Here is a 17,624-nt window from a genome sequence, read left to right on the forward strand (position 1 = left end):
CCGTTGCCTTGAAACCTCACCCTGGCGATGTGAAAGACAATGCAACCTCAGAATCAACTATTCATACTTGGAGATGATTTTCATAACATGAAGCTTACGATTTTACTCCTCTTCAAAATGTAATCCATACAGGTTTCCCTTCTGGTAAAATAAAAATATATTATATATTCACTCACACTGGGCTTTGAACCTTTTCACACCACGTTACAAATTAATTTCCTTCTGCCTATAAATATAAAGCTCTACTTGTTTTCCTCATGTGTGTTGCATTATTTATAGCAGTAAAATGGGAGGAAAATCCAAGCCATAGAATGTGGAACACACAGGTTCACATAATACTCCTTTAGAATTCCCTAGATACTCACTGATTCTCAAGATTCTGCACAGAGAGGTCATGTTTTATAAGGGAACAAGGTCTGCACAAGTGAACATAGTAAATGGAGAAAGGTTAAGTGCAGCAGAAGCTCTGCAAGCTTATCTTATCTGACTATGATATGAAATTGTGCAAAACAAACTGAGCCTGAATAACATGGAGATTAAATGGAAAACAGGAGATAATGAACTTTATTTAATCAGTCCATTCAGAATCAGATCATGGAAGACAGTATCAGTCATTCCTTACAGGAAATGTAACAAATAATGTGTTAATCAAAACAATATGCCCAATGCCAACAGCCTATATCGAAGTTAATATTTTCTGTGATTTAGAGGAAATAAACACATGAGATTTGATCTCTTATTAATCCAAATTTATTTACAAAGCAAACAAATATGAACTGAAGATAATTATAATATACAAAAAATGTTAACACTTTAATCCCATGTCCAGTTGCAGGTAGTTAATCAGCCAGGGGAGATATTCAACCACCACTGCAAGACAAAATTATATGAATTAATTGCAAAGTCATTCATATAAAAAGCAATCTCCATTGAGGAACACTGCCACCTATCATCATTGTGCAGTGGTTGATTAACAGTAATAATAGGCTATTATCGATTAATACTTACACAATGATGTTGTTGATTGGGATGTGGATGAGTTTGACGAAGAAACCAATGAAGCCCATGATAGCAAAACCTATCGCTGTGGCCATGGCAATCTTTGAGAATTCTGAAATTAGAAAGAACAAAAAGTTTAATCCGATTTTCCATGGCCAAATTCAGATAGCTGCTACATTGCAAAGTTAGGTCAATCAGAGGCTAACAAATCATAAAATAAATACAATAAAATGTACAATATTGTTATTGTAAACAATATATGAATTTGAACAGTCAACTGATTAATAAACCAGAAAGAGTGATAATGATCTATAATACAGAGAAATATATGCCCAGTCAGTTCAATGCATCTATACCACAGCATGCTAGTGAGAGGCTTGTGAGAATACCTCAAAAGGTAAGTACATTTAATTTCCTGTACAAGGGTACAGTGTTTGAGTAAGATATCAGCCCTTCACAACAGTCAATCATGTAGGGGTCAATTCATTATAAGGATATCTATGATATAGGATAGATTACCTTTTCTGTCTGGCTTGGTACACCTCTTCACAAGCCTTATCGAGTCCTTCACAAACTGCCGACTGGGCTCCACAAATTGCATTACCTGGTCCATGTTGAAAAGGTTTTTTGTCCTACTGGGGGGGAACAATAAATAAAATGTATAAATTAATGTTTACTTAGCAGCCTATATACATATAATACAGTATAAGCTTTTAAAAATGTGTTTTAGGTAACGTTAGCCTACTACACCAGTGTAACCCTCCAGTCCCCTATACTTTAGGCTTGGGTAAATGTTTCAAAACACTGATTTGTAACCATGTTTAACATTTCGTGAAGAAAATGTAATACTCGTGTTACATTGTAGCTGATAGTGCTACTCTGCCAATGAAAGTTACATAACACTAACGACTGTTCTTCTTTATACAAGGTAAATATATTACAATGCGCGACTTGATGCAACTTTAAAATAACACTATGAAAATAACAAAAATACATCCGTAAATTAATCTGATAGGGCAATTCTAGTTCACTTACCGGAATACTTAGACACGTATGTTCTAACTCGAAAGCTGACGTCGACTTCGTGTAAATGCGCAAAAGATTATAACCCGGATGGGATTAGGAAGGATGACGCGGGCTCTTTGACGCACGCAAACAGGAAAAGTGGCGCCAAGTAAAGTTTTTGGTTGTCACGGCCACAAAATCGAGATTGGCTATATCGTAACAAAAATATTCTGAAAACAAAACGTAGTCTTTTGGTTTTAAGGTTAGGAGCAGGCATAAGGTTTAAATCGGATTTTTTTTTTAAATGGTTGAAATAGTCGGGGTTTCTGACTTTGTGGCTGTGGTAATTTGCGACAACCATTTTTTTTGGTTTAAACCTTCGTCTCTTGACTGGGCTACAAACCTGTACTTATTATGAATGCCTAGGAATTGTTAGGCTACATGCTCCCCTGATAACCTCAAAATGGAGTCGGTTGCTAGTGAATGCTCAGTAATCGAACCTGACGAAAGTGAGGATGATTAAGCCTATTGTACCTGCTGCTACAGGTGTGGTGAAGTCTCCCGAGCCTCACCACCTGAGATGATTCTGCCCCAGTGGGGGAACGATTTTTTTGAGAAATTGGATCACTGCTTTTTGGCCACCAATATGTGTTTACCAAGCCATTTGGAGGAGGTTGATCTTCCGCACTAATACGCATGCGCTCAAAGATAACCCGGATGCAATCTCTGCCACCATAATAGCAAGCGTAGGGTGTGGTTTAAAATTGTCCCACCGTGCCCGTGATAATGTCGAATGTCTTAATAATGTAGCCTACATATGTGAACATAATGCTCAAAAAGAAGAAAGGGCATTATTAACTGTTTAAAAACAATCATTTTATTGTGGTAAGCAATTGTGTGAATACAATTCAAATCCCCTCCTGTCCAGATAGGATATTTTTTAATCAACATAACCTATTTTTTAAAGGTCCACCCTCATGCAGACACAGTTAAATCAGATATAGATCCACTTATTTATTCCCCTATAATGTATGGAAATCCATTTCTAGACACAATCATTCAAGCATAGGCATTGAAGCAGTACGCGATTGATTGCAGTCACTCACTCACTACATAGCAGCAAGGTACTGCAGATTGCTGTCTTATATCACAACAGTGGCAGCAGTTTCAGAAAAAAACATAATTTAAGACCTTGAGTCATTGTTTCTATACATGTCCAGTACAAAAGATTCTGTATACACAATGCTTGACTTGGGCTGGAGCCAGAGCCAGAATAATGCAAGAGCTTACCTGGGTTGAAGCCCTGGGTCCAGGCCGGTGGGGGGCACAAGATGCAGTAAAAAAACAACGTTTTTTTAAGGTAAAAAACAACAACACAATAATACATATATACAGTATATGGTAGGGGACCAATGTGGGTAACTGGGGGGCCATGCCTTGATTGGGTAATTGGTTTATAAAAAATATGATTAAAATAAATACATAATAAATAAATGTGACTGATGCATATTTTTTTATCTAACCACAGGAGCCAGCTCTCAATGTTCAAAATACACCAGAGAGCATCATTTAGCCACAGAGGATCAATAGTTTTTTTTAAATAACTGTTTTTTACATTTTATCACAAGTGCATACAGGTAACTGCCAGAATAAAGGAAACACCAACATAAAGTGTCTTAAAAGTGAGCTGCCAAAACTGCTTATTAAATGCCCGGAGCTGTCCGGACCGTTGTACCTGCATCCACATTTTTGGGGAAATGGGTAGCAGCTTCTCTATAAAACATAGTGGTCTATCACTGGCCAGGATTCACACACAGCATCAAAAAAAGGTTGATCAAAGTGGAATGAAGGTGGGATCTACATTGAATAGCAATGGAGACTGGTGGGAGGAGCTATAGGAGGACGGGCTCATTGTAATTGCTGGAATGGAATGGTATCAAACATATGAAAACCACATGTGCGTTCCATTAATTCCGTTCCAGCCATTACAATGGGTCCATCCTCCCACCAGCCTCCACTGTAATGGAGTGGGCATTCATATCCTGATTCCGCTTTGTTCAAGTTTATTTGCTGCTATTCTGTGAATCCAGCATGCCAGCCTGGTTCACATTACATAAGCACTCTGTTAAATTGCACTGGATGTCATGTATTTCAATGGAGACTTCCACAACAGAGTGGAAATGCAACGCCACCCTGTGGTTGAAGGCTCCATAGCAAGACGAACTGGGCATAATTTTGCCAATTTATGTTTGATCCAAAAATGTGGTCGGAGGTTTTGTATGTAGGGTGTGACGCAATTGCTGAGCCCCCGGAGGCATGCAAAGGCCAAATCAAGCTCCATAATACATTCCAGTGTGCCTCCCAAATTTTGTAAAAGGCTTTGCATTTACTGCGATACGGCCTCAGCAGAAAGGCATTTATACTTCTTGCCTTCGCTGAGCAGAGCTGTTGTGAAGGAAGTTGTCAAGGAAGTAACTTTGTGTTTATACCTCTCGCTCCCACCTACCGTCAACCAATCATGTCAATGAGGAGCTATACAGAGCCCTCTGCAATGTTACAAAATTTGGGAGCCCCACAGTGATGCGGTATGGAGCTCAATTTGACCTCCGGAGGTTCTTCAATTGTGTCACCCACTCTGACCACATTTTCAGATCAAGCATAAATTGGCTTTTTACGGAGCTCAATTGGCCTCTGCATTCCTCCAAAGGCTCTGCAATTGTGTTGTCCTCAGTCCAACCAGAGGCCGTTGAAGAACAGGAAGTTACCAAAGCACAGAAGAAAATTAAAAATAGTTTCTTGAATGAAAAGGTCATATTCTGCAATCTCCCCAAATAATGGCAATCTCTGATGAGAGACAGGCTCTCCTCCATTTTGCGTTACAAACACTTCACTTGTCCTTTCAAAGGGCAAGACTTTGTGAAATAAAAATGTCACGATGTAAACGGAGCAGAATGAAATTTGAAATTGCACAGATTGAGAATGTCATGGATTTTAATATTGTGTTTTGCTTTTTAAATACATTATCAATGTCTTAAAAGGGCAATCAGCAGTTGCTACATTAGTGTTTGGACTGGCTACCCATTGATTTTTGACAAATATAATTTATAAATCCCTCATGAGCTTATTTCAACTGTCGTACCCTATAAGAACCCAAAATATACACTTGTTTTACTCCAATGTTTGTAAACAAAGAAAATGTAAACAAACACTATGGAGCCTCAACATAGTTAAAAGTATAATTTGGATATCATGGGTGGTCAATCCTTGCATCCATAGCTATGTGTATGAATTTGAGAGTGATTACATTTCTCCAGCCCCTCCCCTCAGCTTTTTACGGAACCAGGGGCAGGGAGGCGGCATTGTTATTGTTTCTTCTGCTGATAGCAGCTTTAAGAATCGACATAGCAGCCATGATCAGAATTAGGCCTACCCTTCAGCGTGTTTCTGTGTGCTGTGTATCATCTGCGTGTGTGCCAGTGAGAGTGGGGCGTTGCCCGAGAAGAGAGAGAGAGAGAGAGACACCAACCAAATCATGAGAAAACAAAACGAGAATTACTTGACACAACAAAAAAACTGTGCAAATTAGAATGCTATTTGGCTCTAAACAGAGAGTACAGAGTGGCAGAAAACCTGACCACTGTGACTGACCCAAACTTAAGGAAAGCTTTGACTATGTACAGACTCAATGAGCCTTGCTATTGAGGAAGCTATGTGCACACTGCCCACAAAATGAGGTGGAAACTGAGCTGTACTTCCTAACCTCCTGCCAAATGTATGACCATATAAGAGACACATATTTCCCTCAGATTACACAGACCCACAAAGAATTCAAACACAAACACAATTTTGATAAACTCCCATATCTACTGGGTGAAATACCAGTGTGCCATCACAGCAGCAAGATTTGTGCCCTGTTGCCACGAGAAAATGGCAACCAGTGAAGAACAAACACCATTGTAAATACAACCCATATTTATGTTTATTTATTTTCCCTTTTGTACTTTTAACTATTTGTACATCATTACAACACCGTATATAGACATAATATGACATTTGAAATGTCTTTATTCATTTGGAACTTGTGTGTGTAATGTTTACTGTAAATTGTTATTGTTTATTTCACTTTTGTTTATTATCTACTTCACTTGCTTTGGCAATGTCAACATATGTTTGGCAATGTCAACTAACGCTGCACCTTGGTCCACTTCCTTCAACGGACGTGACAGAACTTCCCACCAACAACGGACCAAGCAGCGTGTTAAGGAGGAGCAGCGTGTCCAGGATTCATGGACTTGGGAGGAGCTCCTGGACGGTAAGGGACCCTGGAGGCAGGCTGGGGAGTATCGCTGTCCACGGGAGGAACTAGAGGCAGCAAGAGCAGAGCATTACGAAGGGACCCGGCTAGCAAGGAAGCCCGAGAGGCAGCTCCAAAAATGTTTTTGGGGGGCACACGGGGAGTCAGGTTGGAGACCTGAGCCAACTCCTCGTGTTTACCGTGGCGAGCAGCGTACTGGTCAGGCACCGTGTTATGCGGTGGAGCATACGGTGTCTCCAGTGCGCTGGCACAGCCCGGTGCGCTACCTTCCAGCTCCCCAAATCGGCCGGGCTAGAGTGGGCATCCAGCCAGGTCGGCGGATGCCGGCTCAGCGCATCTGGCCGCCAGTATGTCTCCATGGCCCGGGATATCCTGCGCTGGCTCTGCGCACTGTGTCTCCGGTGCATCTGCACAGCCCAGTGTGTCCTGTGCCTGCGCCCCGCATCTGCAGGGCGGAAATAACCAGCCAGCCAGGACAGGTTGTGCAGGCTCTACGCTCAAGACCTCCAGTGTGCCTCCACGGCCCAGTGTATCCTGTGCCTGTCCCCAGAAGGACAGGACCTCCTGTATGTCTCCCCAGCCTGGTGAGCCCTGTGGCAGCTCAACTTACCAGACTGCCCATACGTCTCCTCCCTCCAGTGATGATCCATGCACGAAGCCTCCAGTGATGATCCATGGCAAGAAGCCTCCAGTGATGATTCATGGTACCAAGCCTCCAGTGATGATCCATGGCACGAAGCCTCCCTATAGGTTCAGGGGGGGGGGGCTGACTTTAGAGATCCTTTTTATGTCTCTATTTGGTTTGGTCAGGGTGTGATTTGGGGTGGGTATTCTATGATGTGTATTGGCCGAGTAGGGTTCTCAATCAGGGACTGCTGTCTATCGTTGTCTCTGATTGAGAACCATACTTAGGTAACGCTTTTTCCCACCTGTCTTTTTGGGAAGTTGACTTTTGTTTATGGCACATAGCCTGTAGCTTCACGGTTGTTTTCTCGTTTGTTGTTTTGTTGGCGTCATTTGTTATAATAAAAGAAAATGTATGCTCACCACGCTGCACCTTGGTCCACTTCCTTCAACGGCCGTGACAGCGAGATTGGCACTTTTCACAAGAGCTACAATGTTAAGCACCATTATGACACCAAGCATATTAAATTCGATCAGATGCATCCCCTGAACACGGAGGTATTAACAAACAAGACTAACCAACTCAAATCCCAACATGAGAGGTCCACCAAAGTCCTTGCCAATTCCCTGACAGCCCAACAACGTGCAATGGAGTGTTCACTGAGGTTAGCTTGGGTTTTGGGAAAACACCCCAAAACATTTTCAGATGCTGAGATGGTAAAATGATGCATGTGTGGAGTTGCTGACAACTTCCTTGAAGATAAACAAAGAGATGAGGTAAGGGAAAGATCAAACAGATCCCACTGTCAGATTCCACAGCAATGAGGAGAACTGAAATATTGGCTGAAGATTTAACTTCACAATTGATGAGGCCATTCAGAATGCACCATGCATTTCATTAGCTGTGAATGAATCAACAGGTAACACTGATAATGCCCAGCTTCTGGTGTTTGTCAGATTTTATAATGAAACAAAGAAGGAATTCTGTGAGGAGCTGTTGGGCTTAACACATCTAGAAGCACACACACACGGGGAGAGGATATTTATGAGGCCATCAAAGGGATGCTGAGAAAAAGGGGGAAAGATCTGAAGTCAGTGGTCTCCATCACCACAGATGGAGCTCCAGCCATGACAGGAAGAGGGAGGGGACTGGTTGCACGTTTTAAAGATGACCACCCTGACCTGACATTATATCACTGCATCATCCATCAATCTGTCCTGTATGCCAGTCTGGGAAAATAGTATTCTGCGGTCATGACAACTATGATGAAACTGATAAACTTTTGGAGAGCAACATCATCTCTACAACACCGCCTGCTACGAGGCATTCTGACAGAGGCCAATGGCAGTTTTGATGACTTACTACTAGCAACAATGTAAGATGGCTCAGCAAAGGCAGGGTTTTGAAACGCTTATGGGCCATTTAGGAGGAAATCAAAACTTTCTTATCAGAGCAAAAGAGGCATCTCAATGTAAATGTAAATGAGAAGATGGAAACAGTTGCATTTCTGACAGAGATTACATCACATCTTAATCAACTGAATGTTAAACTGCAGGGACGGTTAAACACAGTGTGTGATATAATAAGAGCAGTCCAGGCTTTCCAGAATAAATTGGAGCTTTTCAAGAATGATCTCCAGGGAGAACTTGTCCATTTCCCCAATCTTTTGGTACAAACGCAGGGAGATAAAGATGTTCCCAACCATGTAGATTTCATCCAGAAGCTGATTGATAACTTCAAGGCTCGCTTTGATGACTTCACTGTTGGAAGAGAACTGCTGCTGCTTCTTATTACATTTTTCTATTTATTCAGATTTATCTGGGGGTGAGGCAGCACCCACAGCACCACTACTTCCCACGGCTATACTGGGTGAGATGGTTTAATTAAAAAGGCATTAATCACAACATTGTTGTTTGGAGCAAAACCATAAAATCTTTATTGCTCCTTTACCTTGCATCACAGAAGCTGGGCATTATCAGTGTTATCTGTTGATTCATCCACAGCTAATGAAATGCATGTGACAAATGTGACAAAGTTGTCAGAAGAAGAAAAACAGATGCTCAGATGGGTAGATGTTACATCACAGAAATTGAGTTGATAGAGCTGCAAGAAAATGTGACTTTGAATGTGCAGGCTGGTGATTGTGACCCTGTTATTTTCTGGGGATAGATGGTGCCTGCAGCTGTTGCGCCTGTGCTCAAGAAACTGGCACTATACATCCTGACCATTTGGCTCCACATACAGCTGTGAATCAGCCTTCTCCACAATGAATTTTATTAATAACAAATACCGCACCTGGCTCACCAATGAACACCTGCACCAGTGTCTCAGAGTGGCTCTCACACCATTTGTGCCAAAGTTCAATGCCTTGGCAGGAGACAGAAAGTGTAATTTCTCTCATTGATGCAATGGCAATGCCCAGAGTGACTTATACAAGAATATTGCATGGCCCACAGTGGTATTCTGTGCATTCAGATTATGTTTGTTAAGCCATCCTTTGTTCTCCAGAAAACATGCACTTTGTTATAATAATAAAAAAAGTCCATTCAAGGCCTATGTACAATGGTTCACAGTGCACTTTTTGCATAGACAATTATGCAACCACTTTTGTTCTCTAGCAATGTTAAATTCGAAAGATGTTGTAATTAATTCAAGTTATTCGTCTCATTTAATTTATTTAATGTATTTAATGCACATTTTATATAACGTCATGTTTCCTAAGTCGTAGACAACTATGTTTGTTACTGCGCCATACCACAGCGCTGATAAAGGACAATATCCCTCCGGACCTTTGCCACCTAGGACATTTGTGTCACTGGATCGTCTCAAATAGTTGAGCACCCCTGCTATAAAATAATGATAGACTAACTACACTGAGTGTACAAAACATTAGGAACACCATCCTAATATTGAGTTGCAACCCTTTTTACCCTCAGAACAGCCTCAATTCATTGGGGCATGGAATCTACAAGGTGTCGAAAGCGTTCCACAGGCATGCTGGCCCATGTTGACTCCAATCCTTCCCAAAGTTGTGTCAAGTTGGCTGGATTTCCTTTGGGTGGTGGACAATTCTTGATGCACACGGGAAACTGTGTGTGAAAAAACCCAGCAGCGTTGCAGTTCTTTACACACTCAAACCAGTGCGCCTGGCACCTACTACCATTTCCCTTTCAAAGGCACTTAAATATTTTGTCTTGCCCATTCACCCTCGGAATGGCACACATAATCCATAACCATGTTCGAATACTCATATTAACCATACAAATTATGATGTAACTTGAGGATGTAGTATGCTTATTGGTCATAGTATGGATATAGTTAGTATGTCAAAGGTTCCCAGATGACATACTACATTCGCCAAAATACGAAGTATACAAGCAGTGGATACTATTTCCGTGCTTTTAGGGCCCATAATTATATCTTCAGAAAATGGCCGTGGCTTCAAAGTTTTCAGATTTGAAGAAAATGGCGGAAAATATGTAGCCGAAGTCCGACAATAGCAGATACAAATTCATTGTGTTAACTAATTATGACAAATGTTAAGAACATGTTCAGCAATGGAATAAAGTAATGACTTTTCAAATAAGTTACATTACACGTTATCTTTGCTGACAATTTGTTTGCTACGCTATCCTTACAAGCCACAAAAACTCAGCAAAAATAGAAACGTCCTCACTGTCAGCAGTGTTTCTTTTCAACAAACTTAACATTTGTAAATATTTGCATGAACATAACAAGATGCAACAACTGAGACATAATCTGAACAAGTTTCACAGACATGTGACTGACATAAATGGAATAATGTGTCCCTGAACAAAGGGGGGAGGGGGGGGTCAAAATGAATTAATAAAAGTAACAGTCAGTATCTGGTGTGGCCACCAGCTGCATTAACCTGTTGAAACTCTAGGGGCGCAATTTCATTTTTGGATGAAAAACGTTCCCGTTTTAAACAAGATATTTTGTCACAAAAAGATGCTCGACTATGCATATAATTGATAGCTTTCGAAAGAAAACACTCTGACGTGTCCAGAACTGCAAAGATATTTTCTGTGCGTGCCCTAGAACGTGAGCTTCAGGCAAAACCAAGATGAGACGGCATCCAGGAAATGAGCAGGATTTTTGAGGCTCTGTTTTCCATTGTCTCCTTATATGGCTGTGAATGCGAGAGGAGTAAGTCTGCCCTTTCTGTCGTTTCCCGAGGTGTCTGCAGCATTGTGACGTATTTGTAGGCATATCATTGGAAGATTGACCATAAGAGACCACATTTACCAGGTGTCCGCCCGGTGTCCTGCGCCGAAATTGGTGCGCAAAAGTCAGCTGCAAGTATTTTTCCATGGAATTTAGAGAAGAATACAGGCTTCCACGAACGATATATCAATGAAGAGATATGTGAAAAAACACCTTGAGGATTGATTCCAAACAACGTTTGCCATGTTTCGGTCGATATTATGGAGTTAATTCGGAAAAAGTTTGACGTTGTAGGTGACTGAATTTTCGGTTCGTTTCGGTAGCCAAATGTGATGTACAAAACGGAGCGATTTCTCCTACACACAGACGCTTTCAGGAAAAACTGCACATTTGGTATGTAACTGAGAGTCTCCTCATTGAAAACATCCGAAGCTCTTCAAAGGTAAATTATTTTATTTATTTGGTTATCTGGTTTTTGTGAAAATGTTGCGTGCTAAATGCTACTCAAAATGCTAAGCTAGCTTAGCATACTCTTACACAAATTAGTGAATTGCTATGGTTCAAAAACATATTTTGAAAATCTGAGATGACAGTGTTGTTAAGAAAATGCTAAGCTTGAGAGCAGGCGCATTATTTTCATTTTATTTGCGATTTTCAGAAATCGTTAACGTTGCGTTATGCTAATGAGCCTGAGGCTTTAGTCACGATCCCGGATCCGGGATGGGGAGATTCAAGAGGTTAAGTACTGCAGTGCAGGTCCTCCTCATGGACTGCACCAGATTTACGAGTTCTTGCTATGAGATGTTACCCCACTCTTCCACCAAGGCACCTGCAAGTTCCCGGACATTTCTGGAGGGAATGGCCTTAGCCCTCACCCTCCGATCCAACAGGTCCCATATTGCTCAATGGGATTGAGTTCTGGGCTCTTCGCTGGCCATGGTATTCCTGTCTTGCAGGAAATCACACACAGAACGAGCAGTATGGCTGGTGGCATTGTCATGCTGAAGGGTCATGTCAGGATGAGCCTGCAGGAAGGGTACCACATGAGGGAGGAGGATGTCTTCCCTGTAACGCACAGAGTTGAGATTTCCTGCAATGACAACAAGGTCAGTCCGATGATGCTTTGATACACCACCCCAGACCATGACGGATCTTCCACCTCCAAATCGATCCCGCTCCAGGGTACCGGCCTCAGTGTAATGCTCATTCCTTCAACGATAAACGCGAATCCGACCATCACCCCTGGTGAGACAAAACCACGACTCGTCAGTGAATAGCACTTTTTGCCTGTCCTTTTCTGGTCCAGCGACGGTGGATTTGAGCCCATAGGCGACGTTGTTGCCGGTGATGTCTGGTGAGGACCTGCCATACACAGACCTACAAGCCCTCAGTCCAGCCTCTCTCAGCCTATTACGGACAGTCTGAGCACTGATGGAGGGATTGTGCGTTCCTGGTGTAACTCGGGCAGTTGTTGTTGCCATCCTGTACCTGTCCCGCAGGTGTGATGTTCAGATGTACCGATCCTGTGCAGGTGTTGTTACACGTGGTCTGCCACTGCGACAACGATCAGATGTCCGTCCTGTCTCCCTTTAGCACTGTCTTAGGCGTCTCACAGTGCGGATATTGAAATGTATTGCCCTGGCCATATCTGCAGTCCTCATGACTCCTTGCAGCATGCCCAAGGCACGTTCACGCAGATGAGCAGGGACCCTGGGCATCTTTCTTTTGGTGTTTTTCAGAGTCAGTAGAAAGGCCTCTTTAGTGTCCTAAGTTTTCATAACTGTGACCTTAATTGACTACTGTCTGTAAACTGTTAGTGTCTTAACGACCGTTCCACAGGTGCATGTTCATTAATTGTCTATGATTCATTGAACAAGCATGGGAAACAGTATTTAACCCCTTTACAATGAAGATCTGTGAAGTTATTCGGATTTGTACTAATTATCTTTCAAAGACAGTGTCCTGAAAAAAGGCTGTTTCTTATTTTTACTGAGTTTAGCATATCATTACAGCAGTATGTACCGGTATGTTTGCTAGCTACCTAACGTTAGTTGGCTACTAATACATCGAACTTGACAGTATATTAACATATATGCTATGTAACTACCCAATTTGTATTCACTTGATTATGCACGTCATGTTTAGCTAAATGGTATAGTCGTTGTGCGTTCTCTATGGACATTGTTAATTCGGGTGCGTTCATCTGAATAACTGGTAGGCTCAACACCCGTTGAACATGGCCGGTGTCAGTTAACTTCGGCAAAAAAGCGTAATTAAATTGTTGCCAGCAGCAAAGTTACAGTCACCAACGCTCTGGATAACATGAAAACAGCCTAAACAGCTCTGCGAGGGCAAGTAAAATGGTCAGAGTGAGGTTCTCTCTCATTTGTGTCTGAAAGTAGCTAGCAAGCTAGCCAGTTAGTTTAGGTGCTTGACTGCTGTTGTAAGGTCTGAACGCTTGGATCAACCATACTGTCGGCCAGAGCGTCCAGTGTGCACTCAGAACGGTCCAAGAGCGAAACGCTCTGAATTTATGAACTGACAATCTGAAAAGCTCTGAATTTACGCACTATGAGTGCTCTCTGGCACTCCAGATTAAATTTACGAACACACCCGAAGTCATAAAGGATCTATCTAGTAATTTATTATTCTAACAAGGGGTTGCAAAGCAACAGCATCAATTTCAGGTAGACAGGCGTAGCTCTAGTACGCGCAACTGAAAGGATACTGTTAGTATACTAAAATGAACCAATAGTATGGGTATTCGAACACAGCTCATGTCTCAATGTTTAAAAAAAGGTGGAAATGTTATAGCTAGTGTAATTAATAGAGAATATAACACAAAAGATAATACAAAGAAAATAACATTTGTTTTTTGTTCCATCATCTTTGAAATGCAAGAGAAAGGCCACAATGTATTGTTCCAGTTTAGGCACAATTTAGATTTTGGCCACTAAATGGCAGCATTGTATGTGCAAAGTTTTAGACTAATCCAATGAACCATTGCATTGCGGTTCAAAATGTTGTATCAAGTTTGCCCAAATGTACCTAATTAGTTTATTGATACATTTTCATGGACATAAGTGTGCACTCTACTCAAACAATAGCATGGTATTATTTCACTGTAATAGCTACTGTAAATTGGACAGTGCAGTTACATTAACACAAATTTAAGCTTTCTGCTCATATCAGATATGTCTATGTCCAGGGAAATTGTCTTGTTACTTACAACGTCATGCTAATCATATTAGCGCATGTTAGCTCAACCGTCCTGCAGGGGGACACCGATCCTGTAGAGGTTATTAATTAATTAACAGTGCAGTTATTCTACTTTGTGGGGGGTTAAGTGCCTTGATCAAGGGCACAACGACAGGAGCTAGTAGGGCTACATGTGATCAGAGACCAGCAGCCTTCTAGTGTCAATACCACATTTATGCTGACTTTTTCCATGTAGGCTACATAGAGATGCCACCAATTAATGGTCATGGAAATTTGGTTAAAAGTTATGGAAAAGTTATGAAATTCCATCTGTCAAACTGAGTATGAACCCTTAAACACTGAATAATCAGGTCTCTATAACATAGGCCAATGCCATTTGGGAATTTCTGTGTACATAGTCTAATGGACCAATTTCATCCCAAGTCAAGCTCTGCGTATACAGCATTCATATTCATAGTATGCATTACAATAGTATAAATATAGATTCCATAGTATAACCTATTGAATAAGCATTCAAGAATAAGCATTCATGCACTTTTCAAACAATTGACATATTCTAGCCTATCTATAATGATATTCAAGGATGATGTTCAGTCCCATGTTATCCCAAGCATTTGGCAGCTGAGTTCCCATAGTTTCTGAGCCATCTCATCATCCCTGGCAGCCCTGGTACAGCTGGAGGGTTTACAGTCACTGTGAACAATGCAAATACAATTCAGTAACAAATAATATGTGTATCATATACTAAATATCTTATGTAAACCTAGGATTTATCTAAAATGTCACTGTGGTCTAAAAAACAATTCACTTCATTGTGTGATTTCACCTGTAATATCCACCGCTCTCTGTCTCCAGCTCTGGCTCCACAGCACAGTAGATGGAGGTCTGGGCACCTTGTACAATAGTTTTGGTGAAAGGTCTGACAATCTTCCAGGATATCAGCAGGGCTAAATTCATGTGTCTCTTCAGCTCAGTCCTCACTATACCTGGATGGACTGCATAAACTGTCACTCCAGTGTCTAACAAAGGAAAAATGGAAGTAGAGAATCAAAACTCTTCTAAATAGTGCAGTCATCACATATTACCTTTTATCTTACCGAATAAGCACAAAATAACAAGATTTAAGGGGACTGGATCGACAATCTCATAAAACAGTAATTCTTGGATGTTTGAAAAAGAACAGCAGTGCTAGAAAGTTTATTAGTGAACAAGATAAGACGTTCTAAGAAAAGTGTTATCTTTAAGCTAGCCAATGACGCAAAACTTCTATGATGAAAAGCCAGCCAATCTTGCAAAGCTTCTATCATAAACCGCAGTGTTTTCAATGCAGTTTGTTTTGCTTGCCCAGGTCCACTGATAATGTCAACACCAATATGGGAGAAAAAAAAATGTAACACAAACCTTTTAGTCTCTTGGCCAGGGACCGTATACTCAGGATGTTGGCTAATTTGCTCTGTCCATATGCTCTTCTGGAGTGGTAGCTCCTCTCACTGTTGATGTCCTCTAGCTGTATGCAACCCCATTTGTGAGCCATGGAGGACAGGTTGATGATTCTGGCTGGTCTGGATCTCTTTATCAGATCAATCAGCAGGAAGGTGAGCAGGAAATGACCTGAAAGACATGATATTCTAACATGCTACTCTACAGTAGATTTCTTATACAACGTATTACTGACTAATATTTTCATAGGGTAAGAACTATAGATAATATATAATTTCACCCCTATAGCCTATTTGGTATCTCTTCATTTGTGTTAGGTTGCTCTGTCTCACCCAAATGGTTCACTCCAAACTGCATCTCAAAGCCATCTGCGGTCTTAGAGTATGGACACATCATGATCCCAGCATTGTTGATAAGAATGTTCACTTGTTTCTCCTCTGAAAGAGTATTTCCAAATAAAAAAAGTAATCACTGAAGTTAAGACTGATTGTGTTTTGTATTATATTCCATATTGTATTTCTACATTAGACAAAGTCATCACATTGAGATTCTAAAGAGATTGGATGAGTGACAAGTCTCTACTAACCCCTGTTGATTAACTCTGCAAATTCTCTAATGGACTTTGTGTCGGACAAATCCATCTTTCTGGTCACAATGTTGGGGTTTCCAGATTTCTCAATGATCTCTCTCTGTGCCGCCTCAGCTCTGCCCAAGTCTCTGCAGGCCAAGATTATCCTGCCCCCTGATGATTATAGAAAAATGACGGAGTATATGTCAAGTATGTACAGTTTCTGTCAACAAACATGCATCATGCTACCCATCCTTTCACCACAACATGGTGGTACATGTACTGTATACTAACATGCTGGTGCAAGTGTAACGGATGTGAAACGGCTAGCTTAGTTAGCGGTGGTGCGCGCTAAATAGCGTTTCAATCGGTGACGTCACTTGCTCTGAGACCTTGAAGTAGTGGTTCCCCTTGCTCTGCAAGGGCCGCGGCTTTTGTGGAGCGATGGGTAACGATGCTTTGTGGGTGACTGTTGTTGATGTGTGCATAGGGTCCCTGGTTCGCGCCCAAGTATGGGCGAGGGGATGGTCTAGAGTTATACTGTTACACAAGTGTACTTACCTCTCTTTGCCAGGTCCATTGCAGTCTCTTTGCCAATGCCAGCATTGGCTCCAGTAATGATAACCGTTTTGCCATCTAGTCTTTCACTAGAGGACCACTGACCACAGAGAATAGCTCTAGAGAAACATATAGAGAACACGTGTGATTGTGAGCAGATACAGTAAAAATGACATATGTTGCTAAATCAGACCTGGAATAAGTAAAGCTTTTAAAATGGTTTTGATACATTTCAAATAATACTTTGGAGGTGTAACCCCCCTTAATTATTTTGGGTCACTGTCCAACATACTGAGCTGGCAGATGATGTTCAATCAAGTAAAGCAACATTCACATAAACCAACAACAGAATGAGTAGAGTAGAAGAGCATGCACAGCCTACCTTATTGTATAAATGTTTGACATTCTAGAGCTGTTGGCCGCCACACAGACTCCCTATCGTGTTGTCTCACAGCATGTCCTTTCTCTAAATAATTACACTAGTTGAATTGCTGATCGAGTAAGGGTGTAGTGTATGCTATGTTAGAGTTGAGGACTGGATTATTGTAGTGGGTCGGATTGGGGTTGTAACAACTAATCCTAGATAATCTGCTAAAGTTCTGCCACATGATCCAATCAGGATCAGCAGGAGCCTGTGCATATAACCATTTCAATAAATATCAGCAATTCTTGAACACTACTGAGATCTGATTTTAGACTGAATGTTG

At 41.3% G+C, this 17,624-nt stretch overlaps 2 protein-coding genes across 4 annotated transcripts; both read right to left on the minus strand.

Annotated features, from left to right (window-relative positions):
* Nucleotides 1-734: 734 nt before the first annotated feature.
* Nucleotides 735-2,667, minus strand: LOC135513609 (protein transport protein Sec61 subunit gamma-like). Of its 3 annotated transcripts, none has more exons than XM_064936499.1 (4): nucleotides 2,539-2,667; nucleotides 1,519-1,634; nucleotides 1,009-1,111; nucleotides 735-870 (listed from the first exon to the last, which is right to left on the minus strand). In XM_064936499.1, the coding sequence occupies exons 2-4, from the start codon at nucleotides 1,610-1,612 to the stop codon at nucleotides 861-863; spliced, it is 207 nt and encodes a 68-aa protein (XP_064792571.1). In that variant the 5' UTR covers nucleotides 1,613-1,634; nucleotides 2,539-2,667; the 3' UTR covers nucleotides 735-860. The 3 variants fall into 3 exon arrangements, with proteins under 3 accessions (XP_064792571.1, XP_064792562.1, XP_064792567.1); XM_064936490.1 differs by lacking the exon at nucleotides 2,539-2,667 and adding an exon at nucleotides 2,035-2,142; XM_064936495.1 differs by lacking the exon at nucleotides 2,539-2,667 and adding an exon at nucleotides 2,035-2,122 and having other exon boundaries at nucleotides 1,519-1,631.
* A 12,274-nt stretch (nucleotides 2,668-14,941) lies between these two features.
* LOC135507964 (retinol dehydrogenase 12-like) lies at nucleotides 14,942-17,322 on the minus strand. Its single transcript, XM_064927812.1, has 7 exons — nucleotides 17,300-17,322; nucleotides 16,921-17,036; nucleotides 16,378-16,533; nucleotides 16,124-16,228; nucleotides 15,753-15,962; nucleotides 15,178-15,370; nucleotides 14,942-15,044 (listed from the first exon to the last, which is right to left on the minus strand). The coding sequence occupies exons 1-7, from the start codon at nucleotides 17,320-17,322 to the stop codon at nucleotides 14,942-14,944; spliced, it is 906 nt and encodes a 301-aa protein (XP_064783884.1).
* Nucleotides 17,323-17,624: the final 302 nt, after the last annotated feature.

Source organism: Oncorhynchus masou, chromosome 3 (assembly GCF_036934945.1).
Source record: "Oncorhynchus masou masou isolate Uvic2021 chromosome 3, UVic_Omas_1.1, whole genome shotgun sequence".
Taxonomy (NCBI): Eukaryota; Metazoa; Chordata; class Actinopteri; order Salmoniformes; family Salmonidae; genus Oncorhynchus; species Oncorhynchus masou.

Coding starts and splice junctions, on each gene's coding strand:
- LOC135513609 (XM_064936499.1), bottom strand. CDS start 1,612: ATGGACCAGGTAATGCAATTTGTGGAGCCCAGTCGGCAGTTTGTGAAG. Junction 1,112..1,518: donor TACCAAGCCAGACAGAAAAG/GTAATCTATCCT, acceptor TTCTAATTTCAG/AATTCTCAAAGATTGCCATG.
- LOC135507964 (XM_064927812.1), bottom strand. CDS start 17,322: ATGTCAAACATTTATACAATAAG. Junction 15,371..15,752: donor CCTGGCCAAGAGACTAAAAG/GTTTGTGTTACA, acceptor TTCCTTTGTTAG/ACACTGGAGTGACAGTTTAT. Junction 15,045..15,177: donor GAGAGCGGTGGATATTACAG/GTGAAATCACAC, acceptor CATTGTTCACAG/TGACTGTAAACCCTCCAGCT.